Genomic DNA, 18,050 nt, shown 5'->3' with positions numbered 1-18,050 from the left:
CTATGCACAAGGGCTTTTCAAATCTCATCTGCAGCAAGAGCCTCCTATAAGCTTCCCAAGAATCAGAAAACATTCTGGAGTGATGTTCCATATATGTAACACCCTACATCTGGAAGGTGAAAGGAGAAACCTCCTTATGTCCTCTACCTCATATGCATGGTCTTTTCCAGATCCTGGTTCCAATCTTCTTTATCTAGCAGTTAAGCACAAAACAGTTGTTTTGAATTCTGTCTCTACATGTATAGTAAAGAATATAGAGGAAAAGTGGCACAATTCAGAAATGGCATGAATTGTAAGGATCTCAGAGTAAAACTGGGATTTTTATACTACAGTCCACTTACTAAAAGGTTCTTCAAGTGACTACAATGTTCTCAAGTTTTCATTCCTTACATTCTATGGCTGTAGATGCAAGTCTACTACCTGTTGTACTGTCCCAATTAATACCTTATTGTTGAGAGAGAAGGAACCTGTGCCCAATGGCCTACTTTGAGAATTAAGAACTACAGAAGAACACACTGTTCTCTTTTTTTAAAAACTGCTTGTTTTGCAGACACACGATATGGAAAAGCCCCACTTATTTCAAAATGCAACTCTGAACATGTAATTGGTTAGAATGATAGAATCCAATTACATTTCAAAATGCAACAGTCCTGTCTCCATATCACTTCTCTGTTTATCATGCACAAAGAATACACAAAGAAAAAACTGATTTACTGATATGACATAGATGAGTAGTGGAATTATTCCAAAAGTGACAATGCTCAAGCCCTGGCAGAAGTTCTGAAGTCCTGCTTCCAAATACTTGCCTGATCATTTGTAGCAGGTAAAAATTACTTCCAGATTAAGAGTAACTTAACACATGGCTGTGAGAAAGCTATGAGCACTGATGCATCAGCTATAGTGTTTCACTGTGCTTTACAAAGTTCTAGTGCCTGTGACTTTAACCTTCCTTCAGACATGAAGGTGAAAGATTGACTTCTTCCATCTTTTGCACAAAACTGTATCATCATGCCTCTGCTTCTATGCAGCACCAGAAGGCGGTGCTGGTTCAGACAACTTTCGCCTGGTCCTTCCTCCAGTGTACTGGAAAAGGGTGATGCTAAGGGTTGGAATACTTATGTGAAACGAAAGCCACAGAACACTGGAGGCTGCACTGAAAACAAGGAAGTAAGGAAAAGTGCCCCTCTGTGACTCTTCTATTAGCACAGCATCTTGCGCTGGTGGAAAAGGCAGGACAGCCAATTTTATACATTCCCTTTAGTGTGGCTACCCATACTGCATGGCTTTTATTCACACAGGTGTGCCAACCCACATCACTGTCTTTTTGAGGATCACAAATGGCTGCTGACAGGAGGAGAATCTATTTACATCAGCACTTGTGCTGCTGGTGTTATATGCAATTTAACACATCATGTTTACTGGATTAGGCTTCTCTATATGCTAGTTGACACTCTCAAAGAATTCCAAATATTGGTGAGATGGGGTTTTTTTATCAGAAGCCAATAATTCAACCTTTAATACTTAGCAAGGCTTAATCATGCTAGCTTTCCAGTAATTTATCCAAGATAGATCACAAGCCTCTAGTTTTCTGGATTCCCCTAGATTGCATTTTTTAAAAAATGGTACTATCACCTAACATGGTACGGAAACCTATTTTAGTGCATGGTTTTTTGTTGAAAGATAAGCAGATTCCTATCAAAGCTGAGCATTCAGGCAAATATCAGCAAGTCCCAGTATGTATCTGTTTTATAATTTATCTATTAGCCACAGAACTTTATCGTGCAATTTGTTTCAACATGATTCTTCAGATGTCTTCTGGCCTAAACAGCTTAGCTACCTGACCATTTTCTGCAGAGAAGCCTTATGCAAAGAATAAATTCAGGTTCTCCACAGTTACTACTGTCAGTCTGTAACCCTTTCACACTTTTGCTAAATAGTTTTCTACATTTATTTAAAGATTAAAACATGTTTTAGTGATGCTCTTCACATTTTTTTTGTTTCATTTGCCTTATTGTTTTTATTTTATTCTGCCAGAACTAGTGCGGCTTTAATTTTCCTAAAACAGTTGTTGGCTTTTGTAGACATGGTGGTATGGGCCAAGTTTCTCAGGCCTGCCCCAACCCTTACTCATCTTGCAATGGTCCCGCTTTCCCTCTCTCAGACAATTATCCAAGCCGGTAATGCCATGGAATGAATGTGAAGGGCTTGGTTCTCCTGGCTTAGCCCCACTTCGCTCTTACTCTAGCTACAGTTGGTATGTCATGTTAGGGACCTTCCTTTCTCCCCTGGCTCATCATCTTGAAGGGCTCTTCATAAATTCCAGACAATACTTGTGAGTGTGGGTGTATGTATAAATCAATCTTGTTCATTTAATGCTGTGAAAATTATGGGGTTTGATTTAATTTAATAGATTTCTTTCCAGTTTGCAGATCATCTGATCTCTCAGGCTGATCAAAGTTCACAAACAATTGTACAGCTCCTGGTACAGAGAGCTGACATTACTACCTGGCAACAGAAAAAAGAAAAGAAAAAAGTATGAGATCACAAAACATCTGCAACCCACCCTTCTTTTTGAGCCCAACCACTAAATATATATTCTGTAAGATACTAAAGCTAAGTTTAAATATCCAGTCCTTGTTATCAATGTGGCACAGAAAATGAATAAAGAACATACAAGTCATAGAAACGGTAGTGAAACACAGGTCAGTCATACAGTTTAAAGAAATATTTAAACCATGGAAAAACTCACAGATGCTTATAATGTTCATGGAGGGGGGAATGGGAATTTTTTTTCCAAATATGCAAGACTTGCTTCCTTATGAAACTTAAACTTACTTTACTGTTTTAAGAACATGAGAGGCCCCAGTTCAGGGGTATAGCCTGAAGGGGTAATTGTGGGAATTTTTCTGCTGGTTTGTAACTTACAGGCTCTCTCTCTCTCTCTCTTGGTATAGCTATTTAAACGTGAGCTGAAGGTCAAGAGATTCAAGACCTTGGCCTTTGACTTTGGTCTGATGGACTAATGCAGTAGACACCAGCAGGTTGTGCTGTGTACAGTTTTTTAAAAAAAATAAGTATTGTTTTCCTGACTTGTTTAAATCATACTGCAATTTTTATAACCCACTTTGGGTCCACAATGAGGAGAAAATAAGGATAAAAATGCATTCATATATATGGTTTTCTATGCAGAAAGTTTCAGCTTAAGTCCCTGCATTTTCAGTTAATGGATCACAGGTAGCAAGTGTGGGAAAAAAACCATTCTGTACAGGAGAACCTATGTAGCCACCAGTACTGGGCTAGATGGACCAATGACCTGACTCCTTATAATGCAGCTTTGTGCGTTCACATAAGAATTGTGAGTATATACAGCTCAGCTGGTCGGTTGAAGAAACAGGAAAACATGTAAAAAGAAAAATAAAGGCTGAAAATAGAAGCCATCAACTTTTTACTAATCAAATTATGCAGACTTTAGTGTCTATTCAAAAGCAAAAACAACATACATTTTCCATAAATTGTCCTAAACCTGTTAATCTACAAGATCTGCAACAAGCTGAACTGGCTGTAATAATATGACTTTAAATCATGGCTTTAAAAAAGTATTTCTCCCCAATATTGCCTAAATGGATCCCCTTTTTTACCTTAGGCCTTCACATTGCTCAGCATGGAGCAACTTATAGAGTATCTTGTGAAATTAGAACATGGGAAGGGAGAAGAGGAGAAAACTGATACCAGAAGCTATGAGACAATACTATGAGTAACAGGGATAAGAATGATGGGGCTTTACTCATACACAAAAGGAGAAAGATTAGTGGTATGAGGTACCATCCGTAGTACTATGATTGTAAAATCTGTCTCATGAAAATAAAAAACACTGATGGATGGAAATAAGTGTTATGGATTATTTCTTTCACATGTTGCAAGGCATTCCCTACAGCAAGTAATTTAACATGCGACTCTTACTTGTTTTATGATTAGCAAACAGGAGCAGCATAGAAGAAGGTAAAAGCAAATTATCAGATTTAATGTTCAACTAGTAGAAGTGGTGTTATACAGAGCACAGAGGTTAAGAGTACAATTGATAAAACTCAGCAAACAGAATGGCTTAAGTACAAGAGAACAGGGCAAAAGGATCAAAACTCTTACACTGGATATAGATCACATTATGCTTTTTACATAACAAATATATCTGTCCACACTCTGGACTCCAGTTTTGCTAACAAGTGTGTATGTACTGGAAATACAAAATTCATTTATACTGTGCTTTTATTTACTGTTCTTTAGTGGGCTGAAAGTACTTCACACACACACACCCAATAATCCTTAGAGCAACTTTATGCAGATGAGGTCCAAGAGAATAGGTGTGACAGAGACTGACTTGCTAAAAGCCACCTTGCAAATCTGTGACGATGACTAAATCCGAACAAGGAATTTAACATAGCTATCTACATTACAGTTCTGACCCGGACAGCCCATGTGAGCTTGAGCTCGTCAGATCTCAGAAGCTAAGCAGGGCTGACCTTGGTTAATATCTGGGTGGGAGACCTTAAGCGAAGACCAGGACTGCAGAGGCAGGCAATGGCAAACCACCTCTGATAGTCTCTTGCCTTGAAAACCCCAGCAGGGGTCGCCATAAGTCAGCTATGACTTGAGGGCACCACACACATCAGCTCTCCAGGCCCTTATTTTTATCTTAGTCTTCCTCGAAGTAGCTCGGGGCTGCTTTGTTGTATTTTATTCTCACAACAATCTTGTGAGACCGGTTACGGAGAGACTGACCTAAAGGCTCCTAAGGCAACTTGACTGAAAACACCCGTTCCCCGGGACCACATGCTGAGCAACAGATCGCCAGGAGTAGGCGATCCTGAACATGCGCACTGACAAGGGTCAAGAAAGGGGGTAGCTGAATGGGGAGAGGAGGCCCCGCCCAGTTCCTCATTCGAAAATGGGGGGCACTGTGAAGTCTGAGCAGCGCGTGGCTCCGCGCTATTAACGCCTCTCACTTACAATAATAGGCCACCACAGGCTCCCGCTTGTCGAGCTCCTGCGCGGTTCTCAGGACATGCTGAACAGCCTTGAACTGTGCGGGAAGCGGCGGAAGGCCCGAGGCCGCCATAATGCTACAGACTCAACCAAAGCTGCGGAAGAACAACAAACACCCCCCACGATTCTCTTGCCAGAGTTGTCAGCACGACAGTTCCGCTTCCGGCCTCCCGGTCCAGCTCAGCTTTCGTGCGCATGCGGGTTGGGAATGCGATTGTGTCTGGGGAAGAACGCGGTCGCAGCGCCATCTTGTGATCGAATGGTGGGAGGGATAGACTCCAGTACCAGCTGGCCTACCGTGGCGTAGTTTGACTCTCGGTTGTACTCTAAAGAGGCCTCCAGAATCTGCGAGGGGAATACTGCTCATCCTTGCTGCAGCGGACTCTGCGGGCTCACAAAATCCCGCGTATGAACGCGCCCCACAGCCCTAATGACAGCCCTATTCAATCGCTGTATTTTGCTGTACTGGAGACTGCGTATCAAGAGTGCCCCAAAACTGCAGTTGGTACAGAATGTCGGTGCACTGGCTTCGTTTACGGTTGAGTTCCTTCTGCGTCGGCTCCCAATTACTTTATGACCATAGTTGTGCAGCACGCAGTAATTCAACAGGTTATGGTTTGTTTGGGGTTTTTGCCTACACTGATGATGAGTGTTACACTTGTTGAATACTGTCTATCATGCAATTGTTTCTGGCACGTGGACTGCCAGAAAAAAAATAAATGATAGGCCTATATAAGTTGGTCAGAATACTGCTTCCAAGCGTTTAGTTTCTCCTTTCCCTGTCAGAGTACTGTCACAACTATCCCGTTTGTGTTTCTGTGGGAGCACACATAGTGATACTCATGAGATTCTGTCTATCATTCACAGAAATCAGGATGAGTGTAGATAGAACTTTATTTTACACTCCCATTTCTGGGAAGCATTTCCATCCCTGTAATATGCAATTTAAGAGTACATTTTGCATAGTATATTCAGACACACGCCAGATAGTTGTGCATAAAAATTTATTGTACCTGAGATCATGCATTACATTTTTTTTAAAAAACAGCTCCTGAATATAAGTAGAAACATGGATGGATATTTGATAAAACATGAACATTTGTAATTTATCAACTCAACAAAAGACATTAAACACTCTACCAGGGTTGCCAACTGATCTGCATAGAAATAAGCATTTTCACTTGCTAATATCTGTGGAACACCCTGCTGTTAAGAACACAAAAGGAGGGCTTTTGCAAAATGCAATGACAAGCCTAATTTAGAGCAGGGGTTTATGTGTGCACATGCATTTGGTACTTGAAAGATTCACATAAAATGTGATGCATGCCCATGTAGAAATATAAAAATGTTCAAGTCAGAATAAACGATTAGAACTTAGAATCATGAATGCATCTCTTGAACTGATATGGGGAGCAGTATTGGCCAATCCTGTACACTTTATTCACCCACCAAGTACAGTGGAGCTGCTTTTGTTAATTGATACAGACACTCCAATGTTGATTATCTACATGTCAAATGGAAGCCAGTGTGGAACAGTTCAAGTTCTGAGTCACCAGTTAAAGCTCACTGGGTGGTTTTAAGCAAATCATTTTTTTAAATTTAAGCCACCTTAACATTACTGTGAAGATGAAGCACCACTCCAAGTTCTTTAGATGAACCATGTCAGCTTCCAGCCAGCCCACATCATTTGAAAACAACTAGAGCATTTAACATCAGAGTTGACAAGAGATCCCAATATACCACATTTACCTTCAATAAACAGAGGACAATGTAACAGCACAGGTGAGATGGTCTCTATTGCTCAAGACGTACAAAAACAATTTCTATCTAGGAGAAATCTTTAAGCATTCCTGTATATTTGGCTGTTGGGAATTACATCTTGCCAAAATAATTAAATGTCTGTGTTTGGGATTTTTTATAGTAACCAAATAGTTAGCAACTGTAAAGGAAGTTGTAGGAATAGAGCTATAATACAAAGAAGAACACTTCTGTGTGAATCAGCAAGTAACCCAGACCAGTCACGTAATAAAATTGCTTCTGTTATAATTTTCAATAGGTGATCTGAATAGTAATTAAATTGGTTATCATCTAACAAAAATTCTAGTTCACACAATTTGTCAAAGAAGGCATTTGCACTTGATAAAAATAAGTCTTGCCTCATTAGAGGTATTAGTTGACTTGTAGGTTCTAATAAGAATATTTTTAACTACATATTAATGCCATATTTCCATGCGTTTGATTGTAAGGAGCGCAGTCCAATTTCTAATCTAATTGCTGAGTTGAAGACACAACTGGGAATTCTCAAGATGGTTTGGAAGAAGCTAGCTTGTAGCGTCTTAAGATCTTTAGTAATTACATACTGCCATAATAGTGCCCCATATAGGGTTGCACGCAAGATCTTAGAATTACATATTTTGAGCAATGCTGGAAAAGACTCTACCTTTTGTAAAATAAAATTTCTTCGTGGAATTGGACAGAAGCTGAAAGCTGCTATGATACGTTTTAGATGACTTTTCCATGTCATTAGAGCGGCAAAATAGATGCTCAGTATTTTGGATTTATTTTGACTTATGCTAAGTTGCTCCATTTCACAATAATTAATAAACTGATTGTTTTGGTTTCTCAACCTTTTGGCTAAGATCAAGTGTGTTAAATAATATAATCCCAATTGCATGTTAAAACTGGACTGGAATTTCTCCAAAGGTTTTGAAAAATCACATAGCAGTCAGGGATCTATTTTTACAGATGTGTCTTTTTATGTAAAAATGATGCATATAGCATCATAAAGTGGATAGCAGAGCCCACTACAAGATATAGAATGGAGTTGGCTGCACAGCTAAATGCATCTTGCTTCATTGTCTCCTTGGCAACAGTTCTCCACGTGGTTTGCTTCCATGAATCAATAACCCCTTTTTGATCCCCAAATATATTTTAGAATAGCATATCTGTGGCTTGTGAGAAGACATTATGGTAGAAGATGCTGATTGAAAAATTGTGGGAAAAGCTCAGAGTGTATGTTTGTGTCTCCTGGGTCCATGGGTTCTGTAAAGGACTACAGTTAAAGACAGATTTATACATGGAGAACATAGAATCAACAGTAGAGATGGGCACAAAATGAACTACGGAACAAAATTCTGTACGAAATGGCCGGTTCATAGTCAAAGAACCATGCGTTCTGTTGGACCGTGTTTTTCTGAACCAAACGAACTTTTCTTACTGTTCCATTGCTGGTTTGGACACTTTTAGTGCCAAATACTCCCTCGCCCAGGCAACGGTGGCAGTCTTTAGCTTGCCCCCAATTTGAGGCCTCCAGGCTTGATTGGCAGTTGTCCCTGGATACTGTGCCATGGATACTGCTTTCAGTGAAGTTAACAGCCACTATTACTATATCGTGGCATTGCTGCTCCTGACTATTATTGGACATTGGGTGATCGAAATTGTACTAATGAATGTTAACTTGAACCGGAAAAACATTTGATTTTGTATTTCACTAGTCCGTAAATTGGGCGTTGTGGTGTAGTGAATTTGGGACTGCATGAGAATCATTATTATAATTACACCATAGTTATCGTGTGTGCTTTGGAACTTCCTTGAGCCTGCGTGCTCTTTTGGTTTTGGACACTTTTAGTGCCAAATACTCCCTCGCCCAGGCAACGGTGGCAGTCTTTAGCTTGCCCCCAATTTGAGGCCTCCAGGCTTGATTGGCAGTTGTCCCTGCCAACTAGAGAGCTCCCACTCTGGCCTATCCAGCCAGAAAAATGGGGGGGGGAGGGTTAGAATCTCCAAGGCAACTGAGGAGATGGGCATTCAGCAGTCATGGTAACACCAATCTCTTCCAAAACCATGGGTGAGTCCCCACTAATGGTTTTCTGCGGTTCAGCTTCCAAATGACCTTGATTTTTTTTTGTGTTTCCACATGTGGGAAGGCAATCCTAGCAGTCGCTTCGAAGTCACTGCAGGTTTTGTCTGTTTTTTTTCCTTCCTGCTTTTCCCCGGATTATTTGTCCATTCACTGCAGATTAGGGATTTTAATCGTGCAAAATTTTTTATCTGATGTTCTCCCCACCCTTGCCCTTTTCTCCTGCCCTTTGAATCAGCTAAATTTGGTTGGTTGATCACGTTTCCCAAGCCATACCCACTACCCTTTCCCTTCTCCTCTTTCTCTTTTAAAAAAAAAAATTATAAAAAATGTTGCAACGTTTCTACATGTCTATGCAGAAACATATCCTGTGTCATGTGACAACAGCTGCCCAATAATGGGTCCATTTTTCAACGGGCCAAATTTGTTACTTGTTTCTCGCTGAGCTTCTGAGACAGAGGGAAAGCGAGGTCATCGTAACAATTTCCCCTCCAAATGTCAATAACCAATACTCATTCCACGATATCGGTGGGAAATGCTCTGACCTATCGGAAGTGTTTGTTTGATGCAACGTTTATATGTAGCAATGTTTTTTTGAAAAAAAAATTAAAAATGAAGATGACACATGTCTGTCGACACTTCCCCCAGAAAAAGCGATGAGGAATCGATTTTTATACTGGCAAATTCCGCACGATGGACTTTGAGCATGATGAAATGAAATGTCAATGCGAAATAAAAGCCTTAATGTGGAATCGGAGAGTGGTGGATTCATACGACTCCACTGCAGCACAACTGCTCAGAAAGTCTGATCAAAGTCGATCATGCAGAATCCCCCATGTTAGGCAGGTTTTTCTTCCAACCAGAGTGCTCCTGTGTTGTTCAGTCTCTTGGCTTTTTCCATAAATAGGGGAAGCCATGTGATTCCTGGTTTCAGTTTCTCTTGAATGGGGAAGGGAGGAGAGCATGGTGGCTGGCTGTGGTGTTGGGATTGGGATTGGAACTTGGATCTTTGGCCTGCACTTCTGGCTGCTGGAAAAGGGGCTGAAAAGCCTTTTCCTCTTGCTTTCTTGTTTTTCTTATTGACTGGGGACTGGGGAGGTGTTTGGGGAAAGGGTGCTTTTTTCCTCCCCCCCCATCCTAGTCTTAGCTTTTCACCCCTCCCCCGACTTTCCTGGGGGCACCAGCTTTGGGGCTCTATAACTCGGAGATCCGTATTGCAGTCTTCATGAAACTTGGAGGGTGGCTGGAGGAGACCCTACTGAAAACTCCCTGCAAGTTTGGGCTCTCTAAGCATGAAGGGGACCACCCCCCCGAACCTTGAACTGGTTGGGAAATTGGGTGAGTTCATTAAGTTCATGTTCCTTGGAAATTAATGAACCATGAACTGAGAGGTTCAGGTTTTTTTCGTTCCGTGCCCACCTCTGATCAACAGTATAAGCGGCTGGGCAGCAGAGCCTGGAAGACAAAAATTATATACTTGTAGCATGGATGCAAAAGTCCTACAGAAGGCTATGCATTAGTTTCATATCAGATCTGTGAGATCAAAGTTATGCTGTGTGTTAATTGATCATTGTTAGTGACTAGCTGATGCACAGCTAGCCTGCAGTATCTAGGCTGCAGACATGTAGTTTCAGCTAACAATTGCTTTGTAACCTGAGATTTCTCCCATGATGTACTATTTGTTGTTAAGAAAAAAATTATAGGTTATATTGTACAGTGTGATTATTTGTGAGTCATTAAATAAGGTTTGCTATTTAAGGTTGTGGTTTATATCAATATAAAGTGACTATGAATCGAATTAAACTCAGAAATGTCCTACTGAGTTATATGAGGATTGCTCTCATATTGATTGTGTATATGATTGTGGCCTAAATTAATTTAAGCACAAAGATATCAAATTACATTGTTTGGATGCTGGGGATCACGTTGAAATCACTACTGACCTCCCAGTCTAGTTGTTGATGGGTATATTCTAAATGGCTTGATTGATAATTTTGTTGAGTCTTATATAATTTTTCAGTGTTGGCTTTATTGTAAAGTTTTCAATTAAATAAATTATTTTCCACCATAAGCAGGAATATTAAAATCAAATATGTATTCATCATAGGGTTGCCATGCCTACTCTGTGTTGATTTGGGGTGGATTCTGGGTAAGGCAGGGTTTGGGGGAAGGGAGACCCCAAGAGCCATAGAGTTTACCCTCCAAAGCAGTCATTTTCTTCAGGGGAGCTAATCTTTGTAGTCTGGAAATCAGTTGTAGTTTCAGGACATCTTCTGGCCCTACCTGGAGGTTGGCAACTGTAGTTAATCATGATAATGGAATTCCATCTAATTTTTGTAAATTTAAGAGATGATAGCAAAATCTTATACCTACTGAGTAAATATTTCTTCTGTGATGCACACTTCAAACCTGTGCATGTTTATTGAGAAGTCCCACTTTGTCCAGTAGACTTACTGTCATATAAATGTACATAGGACTGAAGCAGTTTAGCCCTTTTTTATTTATGTGGCCTTAGCAATAAGTTCCACTGTCTGTTTGAGAGCAAGCTCCATTGTAAGGGTATATAGAATTGTAACTATGCAGCCCATTTACTGTGTACTTCTCCATAATAGCAGTGCCATCCTCAGCAGTGCAAGATTTGGGTTCGGTAGCACCTTAGAGACCAACTAGATTTCCAGGGTGTGAGCTTTCGAGAGTCAAAGCTCCCTTCATCATGGCTACCCACCTGAAACTATTCTAAGTAGAGTTCCCCTTCTAAGCCCATTTCAGTGGACGTAGGATTGCCAGCTCTTGGTTGGGAAATTTCTAGAGATTTTGGAGGTTGAGCCTGGACAGGGCAGGGTTTGGGGAAGAGAGGGACCTCATCAGGGTATAATGCCATATAGTCCACCCTCCAAAGCAGCCATTTTTTTTCAGGGGAACCGATCTCTATGGCCTGAAGATCTGTTACAGTTTCAGATCACCAGCCACCACCTGGAGGCTGGCAACCCCAAATTCTGTTTAGGAAGGCACTGTGAGTGACCTCAACATTGTAGAGGTGTGTGTGCATGCGTGCATGTGTGTGTGTGTGAAGTAAGCTCCAATGGGGCTTACTTTCTGGTGTAAGTGCATACAGTGACAGGTTTAGTATCCTTTTACCAGGATAGCTCCAGTGTCTTAAGACTACATCTAAATGTTAAACAATTAACAGTTACAATTTTTAGTGACAAGACATGATAGAAATAAGAGTACAAGAGAATGTATTCTGTATTCATTGAGGGCCTTTCTGCAGGGTTTTTTTTTTGATACAAGTGCACACGTTACTCATTTCCTGCACATAGTATTCACTTTATCTTGAAATTGCACTTCTTTTGCAGATATTTGCTGGGCACTTGAAGGGCAACATTTTGAGCCTACTTAAACATGATACTGGTCCCTAGGTAGTGTATCCATTGCTATTGTTCTTGTCTGTGGTATGATTGTGATAAAATTAGTCCTAAGAGACTATTAGTAATGAGTGACACAACTTCACCCAGACATGAGAATTGTGCTTTAAGTTCTTTAAATTTAAAGAATATTCAAAATGTAGCCATACAGGAGTCTATGCTATACATGCTATGTATGAGATTTAAAATTGTACTTAATGATTAATCATCTGTATTCAAGTAAGGCCTAAATTCTGCATAATGGCCAGGACACCTTTACTATTGTGAAGGGCAGATACTAATGGAAGGACTTTACAGAATTCAGTAGTATAAAAGATTAATGTGAGATTTGTCCAAGGTCAGATATCAGAAGACTGGCAGAGGAGTTTGACCTTAACTGCTCCTCTTATTTAGGAAACGAGACTATTACAAACTTGGAATATACTGCAGATTATATCTTGTTACTATGAAACTGGAAATATGTCATTATTGTGCTAAAAGTTATTGAAAATACTGTTGAAGATCTCTTTCTTCCTACCATAGATAATGCATATTATAAATGCAATATCCCTGGCAAATTACATAACAAGTAAAAAATAGTACAGTGAGAGAAGATAATTTATAATTTTCTTATTAAAGATGATTAGGATAGCAAAGGAAAATTGAATACTTTTTTAGCACCTTTGTTTTAAATTGACTTTACATGTGGTAAAAATGAGGTTTGTCTTTAAACAGAAGCTTCTTTGCATAATTTAAAGCTATATCCCTCCTTCATGCCCAGTGTCACTGTTGTAAATGTGTGACTTGTTTTTTATGCCTTTGTATGTTTTTTTGTTAAGGGCCGATTCCAGACGACTAACCTTAAGCCGTTTCATGCCGCCCTCTTCCGGATCGCGACGGGGAAAATGCGAAATATCGCGTTTCCTCTCGCGAGTTTTGCGCGACGACGCGCAAAACTCGCGCGAGGAAACGCGATATTTCGCATTTTCCCCGTCGCGATCCGGAAGAGGGCGGCATGAAACGGCTTAAGGTTAGTCGTCTGGAATCGGCCCAGGTCTTTAAGTGTTTCAATGATGTGTAGCTGTTGTTGTTGTTTCAGTGGTTTTAAAATGTGATTTTATTATGCATGTTTTATTTTGTTAGCAGCCTGGTGTCCCTTATGGGAGCAAAAAAGGGGTAGGTGGGTGGGATATACATTTTGTTAAATAGAATAAATAAATAAATATTATAATGTAGAATCTCAGTACTTACTTATTATTAGTCTGACTATTCTGTGGTGCGAAATATTTGAGCACTCATTCTATTCATTTGAGTATTAAAATTAATTTATCTAATTATGAGAAAATGTTGGATTTCCCCTTGATAACAGAATTCACAGATTTTAAAGATAAGCTTAGCTAAATTATAGAACTTACAGAAGTTGCTGCCAAAGGATGTGGTGATGGCCACCAACTTGGAAGACAAAGGGAAGTAGACAAGTTCATGGAGGATGAGGCTATCAATGGTTACTAGTCATGATGATAGATATCAACTCTCTCTAGTACCAAAGGCAGTATGCCTTTTTATATCAGTTGCTGGGGAGCACGGGTGGGAGGATGCTAATACACTCATCCTGCTTGTGGACTTCCTAAAGGCCAGCATGAACAAAAGGTCAGCCAGTATGAACAAAACTCTGGCCTTGATGGGCCCTTGGCTCTTACGTTATGTTCTTAAGGCATACATTTGTGATAGATTTTCCTAACCAACTTGCCTTAATTATTTAAGATTAGATTGTTGTTTGCCTTATATCAAGTTACATAGTTTATTTTTTATTATTTCATTCAGAATTAAGTTCTGCTGAATTCAATGATATTAATAACTAATCCTATGCACATTTACTTGGAAATACCAATGAGTTCATTGGATCTTAATCCTAAATAAGCATTCTTATTATGACAACCTATAGTAACTTACTAGAGGGTAAGCCCCATTGAACTTATGGGACTTTGGTGTAAACATGTTTCAGATAAAGTTGCCTGAACTATGTTCTTATTGCGGAACATAGATCAGATTCTTACTGTAGAACATAGAACAAGACAATAGAAGAGAACTGTCTTTAGAAATCTGCAGATATTTTAGGAAGTTATCTCTGTTCAAAACAGAGAAACCCATTGTATAAAAATGCAGGATGAAGATTAGTTGAATAGGAGCAATTCATTATGACAGTAAAGTTACTGATTGTTCAAGAAACCCAATCTTCTACTCAAGATCTCAAAAATCTCTGCAATACACAACATAATTGTAATCACCGTAAATGTGTACATAGCAATAAGGAAGATAGTCTTTTCAAAATGTTCTGGTACCATGCATCTGGTAATATTAAACTTTTTATCAAGAGCTCCTGCATCACATCTGTAGAGAGGGTTCACTTGGAAACCAAAGAGCTGACTCTGAAGCCAAAAAGCCACAACTTCAAGGATGATCCTTAACAGAACAGAGAGAATATAAAAAACGGTGTAGGCAGGCCTTTGCAGGATATCTTCCTGAGCGATGCTTTTACATGCAGCATAAAGATGGAAAATGGCTCCAGGTACCAGTACGGTCACTAGCTGTAAAGCCCAGAATACCTAAAGTGTAGCAGAAACTTGGCTGTCAGATCATAAGCGATGGTACTGCACTCCTGATAACAGACAACCATCTGAGCATCTTGTGACACGTTTCTGTTTATTTACTATATAGTCATATAAAATAGCATTTATCTGAAAAATCCAATGGATTAATTGTAAATTAATTTTTTTTATTACTATAGCTAGTCACTGTTGAAGTTACCAAAAATATGGCCCAGAAAGTCTAGAACTGCTTCAGACCTGTGGGTATCTTACTGTCTCTAACCTCTAATATGTATATTGTCTTCGTTGTGAATGCCTGTGCACAACAATGTATCTCTAGGACGCACAATATATGTGAGCAACTGATAAAAAATCTGATAAATGAGCTAGTCATATAATGTTTAGAATGTCAGACTAGGATCTGGGAGACCCAGGTTCTAATTATCTGCTGTGGAAGCTAACTTGATGACCTTGGGCCATTCACACGCTTTCAGCCTAATTTACCTTACAGAGCTATTGTATGGATTAAATGGAGGAAAGGAGAATTATGAAAGCAACTTTGGCCCTGTTCAGGAGAAATACGGTGTATAAATGAAATAAATAAATAAAGGGGCATAATTAAAACAATATTTTGGGATAATTATACTTCCAGATATAACACAGGAGTGCTCCTTTCTATTTTTCCACCTTTACAGCCTGGAGTACTATAGTTGTATAATCCATCCCCATCCAACCAAGTTCTATTTGCAACTCATATCCCCATAGACTGAGAAAGCAATTTTTGTGCTCAAAATGTGCATTGGGGTGTTTGCCCTATCAAACTAAGTTCAGAAAAAGAGGGAGATACCCCCCCCCATTTGAAGGAACTAAGAGACCTTGTTCTTAGTTTATCAATTGGACATAATCAAATGGTGATATTTGTTCTGCTTATATGCAGAAACTGTATACTGCAACTGTGGATAATAAATCGATACAATGCAGGCAAAAAAACCTGGGGGCGCAAGCCTATAGGCTGGAAGGATTTTGCATGGAAATCTCTGACCTATTACCCAATGCGATTTGAATTGATAGTGGTATTCTTTTAAGGGGTTTAAAATATCCCTAAAATAAAATGCAGTGGCTCATATATCAGGAGAAGTAAAGTGCACCCCTTATGAGAAGATGTGCTGCAGAAAGACATTTGTAGAGCAAATGGCTCCTGTGTATTTAATCTGCAGGAAAAAGCAAGAATTTGGCTTCATAAAATAAGATTATTTTTATTTATATAGATTAAATTGTAGATGACTGGGGAAGGAAATGGCAAACCACCCCATAAGAAAAAGTCTGCCAAGAAAACGAGATGCAATGCCCCTCTATTGGTCAGTAATGGATGATTGTACCCAATCAATAGGTAAAAAAGGTAATCAGTAATCAGGTATAAATGGAGATTTACTCCAAAATAATTGTGTTACATTCTGAGGAACATTTAATCATTTTTCAGTTGAATTTTGTTTAGTTTGTAGTTACTTTGTTACATTCTACAATTACATTGTAGTTACTTTGTAGTTACATTCTTTAATCTGATAAATTGTAACAAAGACTGTCCTATCAACATAACAACCCTGCAGGCTGTTTCGAGGCTTCTCTTTATGTGATGTAGAAAAACTCTGGATGACGGAGTGGACTGAGGGTCAAACCACACATGACAAAATACACTCAAATTACACTCAAATTCACTCGAATTACAAAATACACTCTAATTACCCATGCAATTCAAGTGTATTTTGTCTCATTTGGTGAGACCCAGGGATAATATTCTAGACAGTAGCTCTTATAGTTGTGGGTGAGGAGGCTTCCTTTTTAAATTTTGCTGATACAAACTGTTTTGTGCATATAGTAAAGTAGAACATTGGCTTTAAGGCCATGTTAACTCTCCATGGTGTGTTAGTTTTCTAAATGTGGGATGGGCCAGGGGGTGGGGCTGTCTTTGCATGGGGAACCTTTAAAAATGAAACCTGAACCTGAATTCTGAAGTGGTTTGGACCAAAATTCTACCACTATAGTCTATTACTTATTTCTGTGTAATATAAAGATCAGCTCTAAATTTTTGAAGATGTCTCGATAACTGAAATAGGCTGATGAATTTCTTTTACAACAAACGAAAAGGTTTACCTGTGGGGTTATGGGCCTGAATTGATTGTAACAGAACAGATTCACCTCCCTCTTGTCTGGTTCACAGCTGAAGTGTAAGGCTTCATTTCCATAAACTGCAAAGCCCAAAACACCGAGGAAGAACATCCGTACAGAACCAAAGAAGAGCGTGTGGAATTGACCAATCACAGTTGGAGGCCTAAGCTGTAAGAATCATGGGAATGCTCAGTTGGAAAGAATTTGAAAAACAAAAACATTATTCTTCAAGATCTGTTTTTCTTAATTCTATAAAATATTTAGGTAGACACTTTCTGTACCCTTTTCCCCAAATGGTCACATGGTAGCTTCTTGTGCAGTGGACAATGGAGACAGTATTTAAAGACTGTTTGCTATAATGATATCTTGTCTCAAGTTACTTGCTTGAGACCAATCTTGATTTCTGTGAGAAATTTCCAAACAACGGTCAAGATCTAAATGTCCCATGTATGTGCACAACACATTTCTATGTCTACTAAGGGATTCTTGATGATTTCTCTCTCCCAGTTGCAGCTGCTTAGACTGTTATCAGATATTACAGTGGAAGGCCTTTTTGGGTCCAAGCCAGTGTGAGTTTAGGAAAAGGCTATGAAATAGGATCCAGAGGTTACTGAAAATTTCTTTTGAACTTATTTTTTCCATATATACATAATGATTCAAATAAATCTTCAATCACTCTCCAGACTACTGATGCAGCTAAATCACTGGCAATATAATAATAAATGCTCACCCCTAAAAATTTGCAGTGCAACTTTAAGTCAATGGGCTCAGAAGGATGTAAGAGTACAACTCTGTTTAGGATTGCACTGCAAATGCAAGCATGCATAGAAATAGAAAGATTCCATCATTTACAGACTATCACCATCCTTAGCCCTGCCAATCTGTCCCACTAAGTAGAGCATACTTCTTTTTTCCAACATTTCTCCTCTAGTTAATACTTACACATCCTTCATAGAAGTTCTTGATGTAATTTAAAGACATGTCTTGTAAGAT

At 39.3% G+C, this 18,050-nt stretch overlaps 2 protein-coding genes across 3 annotated transcripts in view; both read right to left on the bottom strand.

The window, feature by feature from the left end:
- Window positions 1-5,199, bottom strand: part of VTA1 (vesicle trafficking 1) — a 58,663-nt gene extending 53,464 nt beyond the window's left edge. For both annotated transcript variants that reach the window (XM_054976548.1, XM_054976541.1), the window contains exon 1: window positions 5,005-5,199. In XM_054976548.1, coding sequence (XP_054832523.1) covers window positions 5,005-5,113 — 109 coding nt within the window. In that variant the 5' untranslated portion in view covers window positions 5,114-5,199. The remainder of the gene's footprint in view (window positions 1-5,004) is intronic.
- A 9,314-nt stretch (window positions 5,200-14,513) lies between these two features.
- On the bottom strand, window positions 14,514-18,050 carry GJE1 (gap junction protein epsilon 1). The gene is made up of 3 exons (XM_054992173.1): window positions 18,000-18,050; window positions 17,043-17,225; window positions 14,514-14,909 (listed from the first exon to the last, which is right to left on the bottom strand). Exons 1-3 carry the CDS (start codon window positions 18,036-18,038, stop codon window positions 14,514-14,516), a joined length of 618 nt encoding a protein of 205 aa, XP_054848148.1. The 5' UTR covers window positions 18,039-18,050.

This window comes from Eublepharis macularius, chromosome 1, assembly GCF_028583425.1.
Source record: "Eublepharis macularius isolate TG4126 chromosome 1, MPM_Emac_v1.0, whole genome shotgun sequence".
NCBI lineage: Eukaryota > Metazoa > Chordata > Lepidosauria > Squamata > Eublepharidae > Eublepharis > Eublepharis macularius.
Note: the sequence above shows the minus strand (reverse complement) of the source record. Positions and strands in the feature narration are given on the sequence as shown.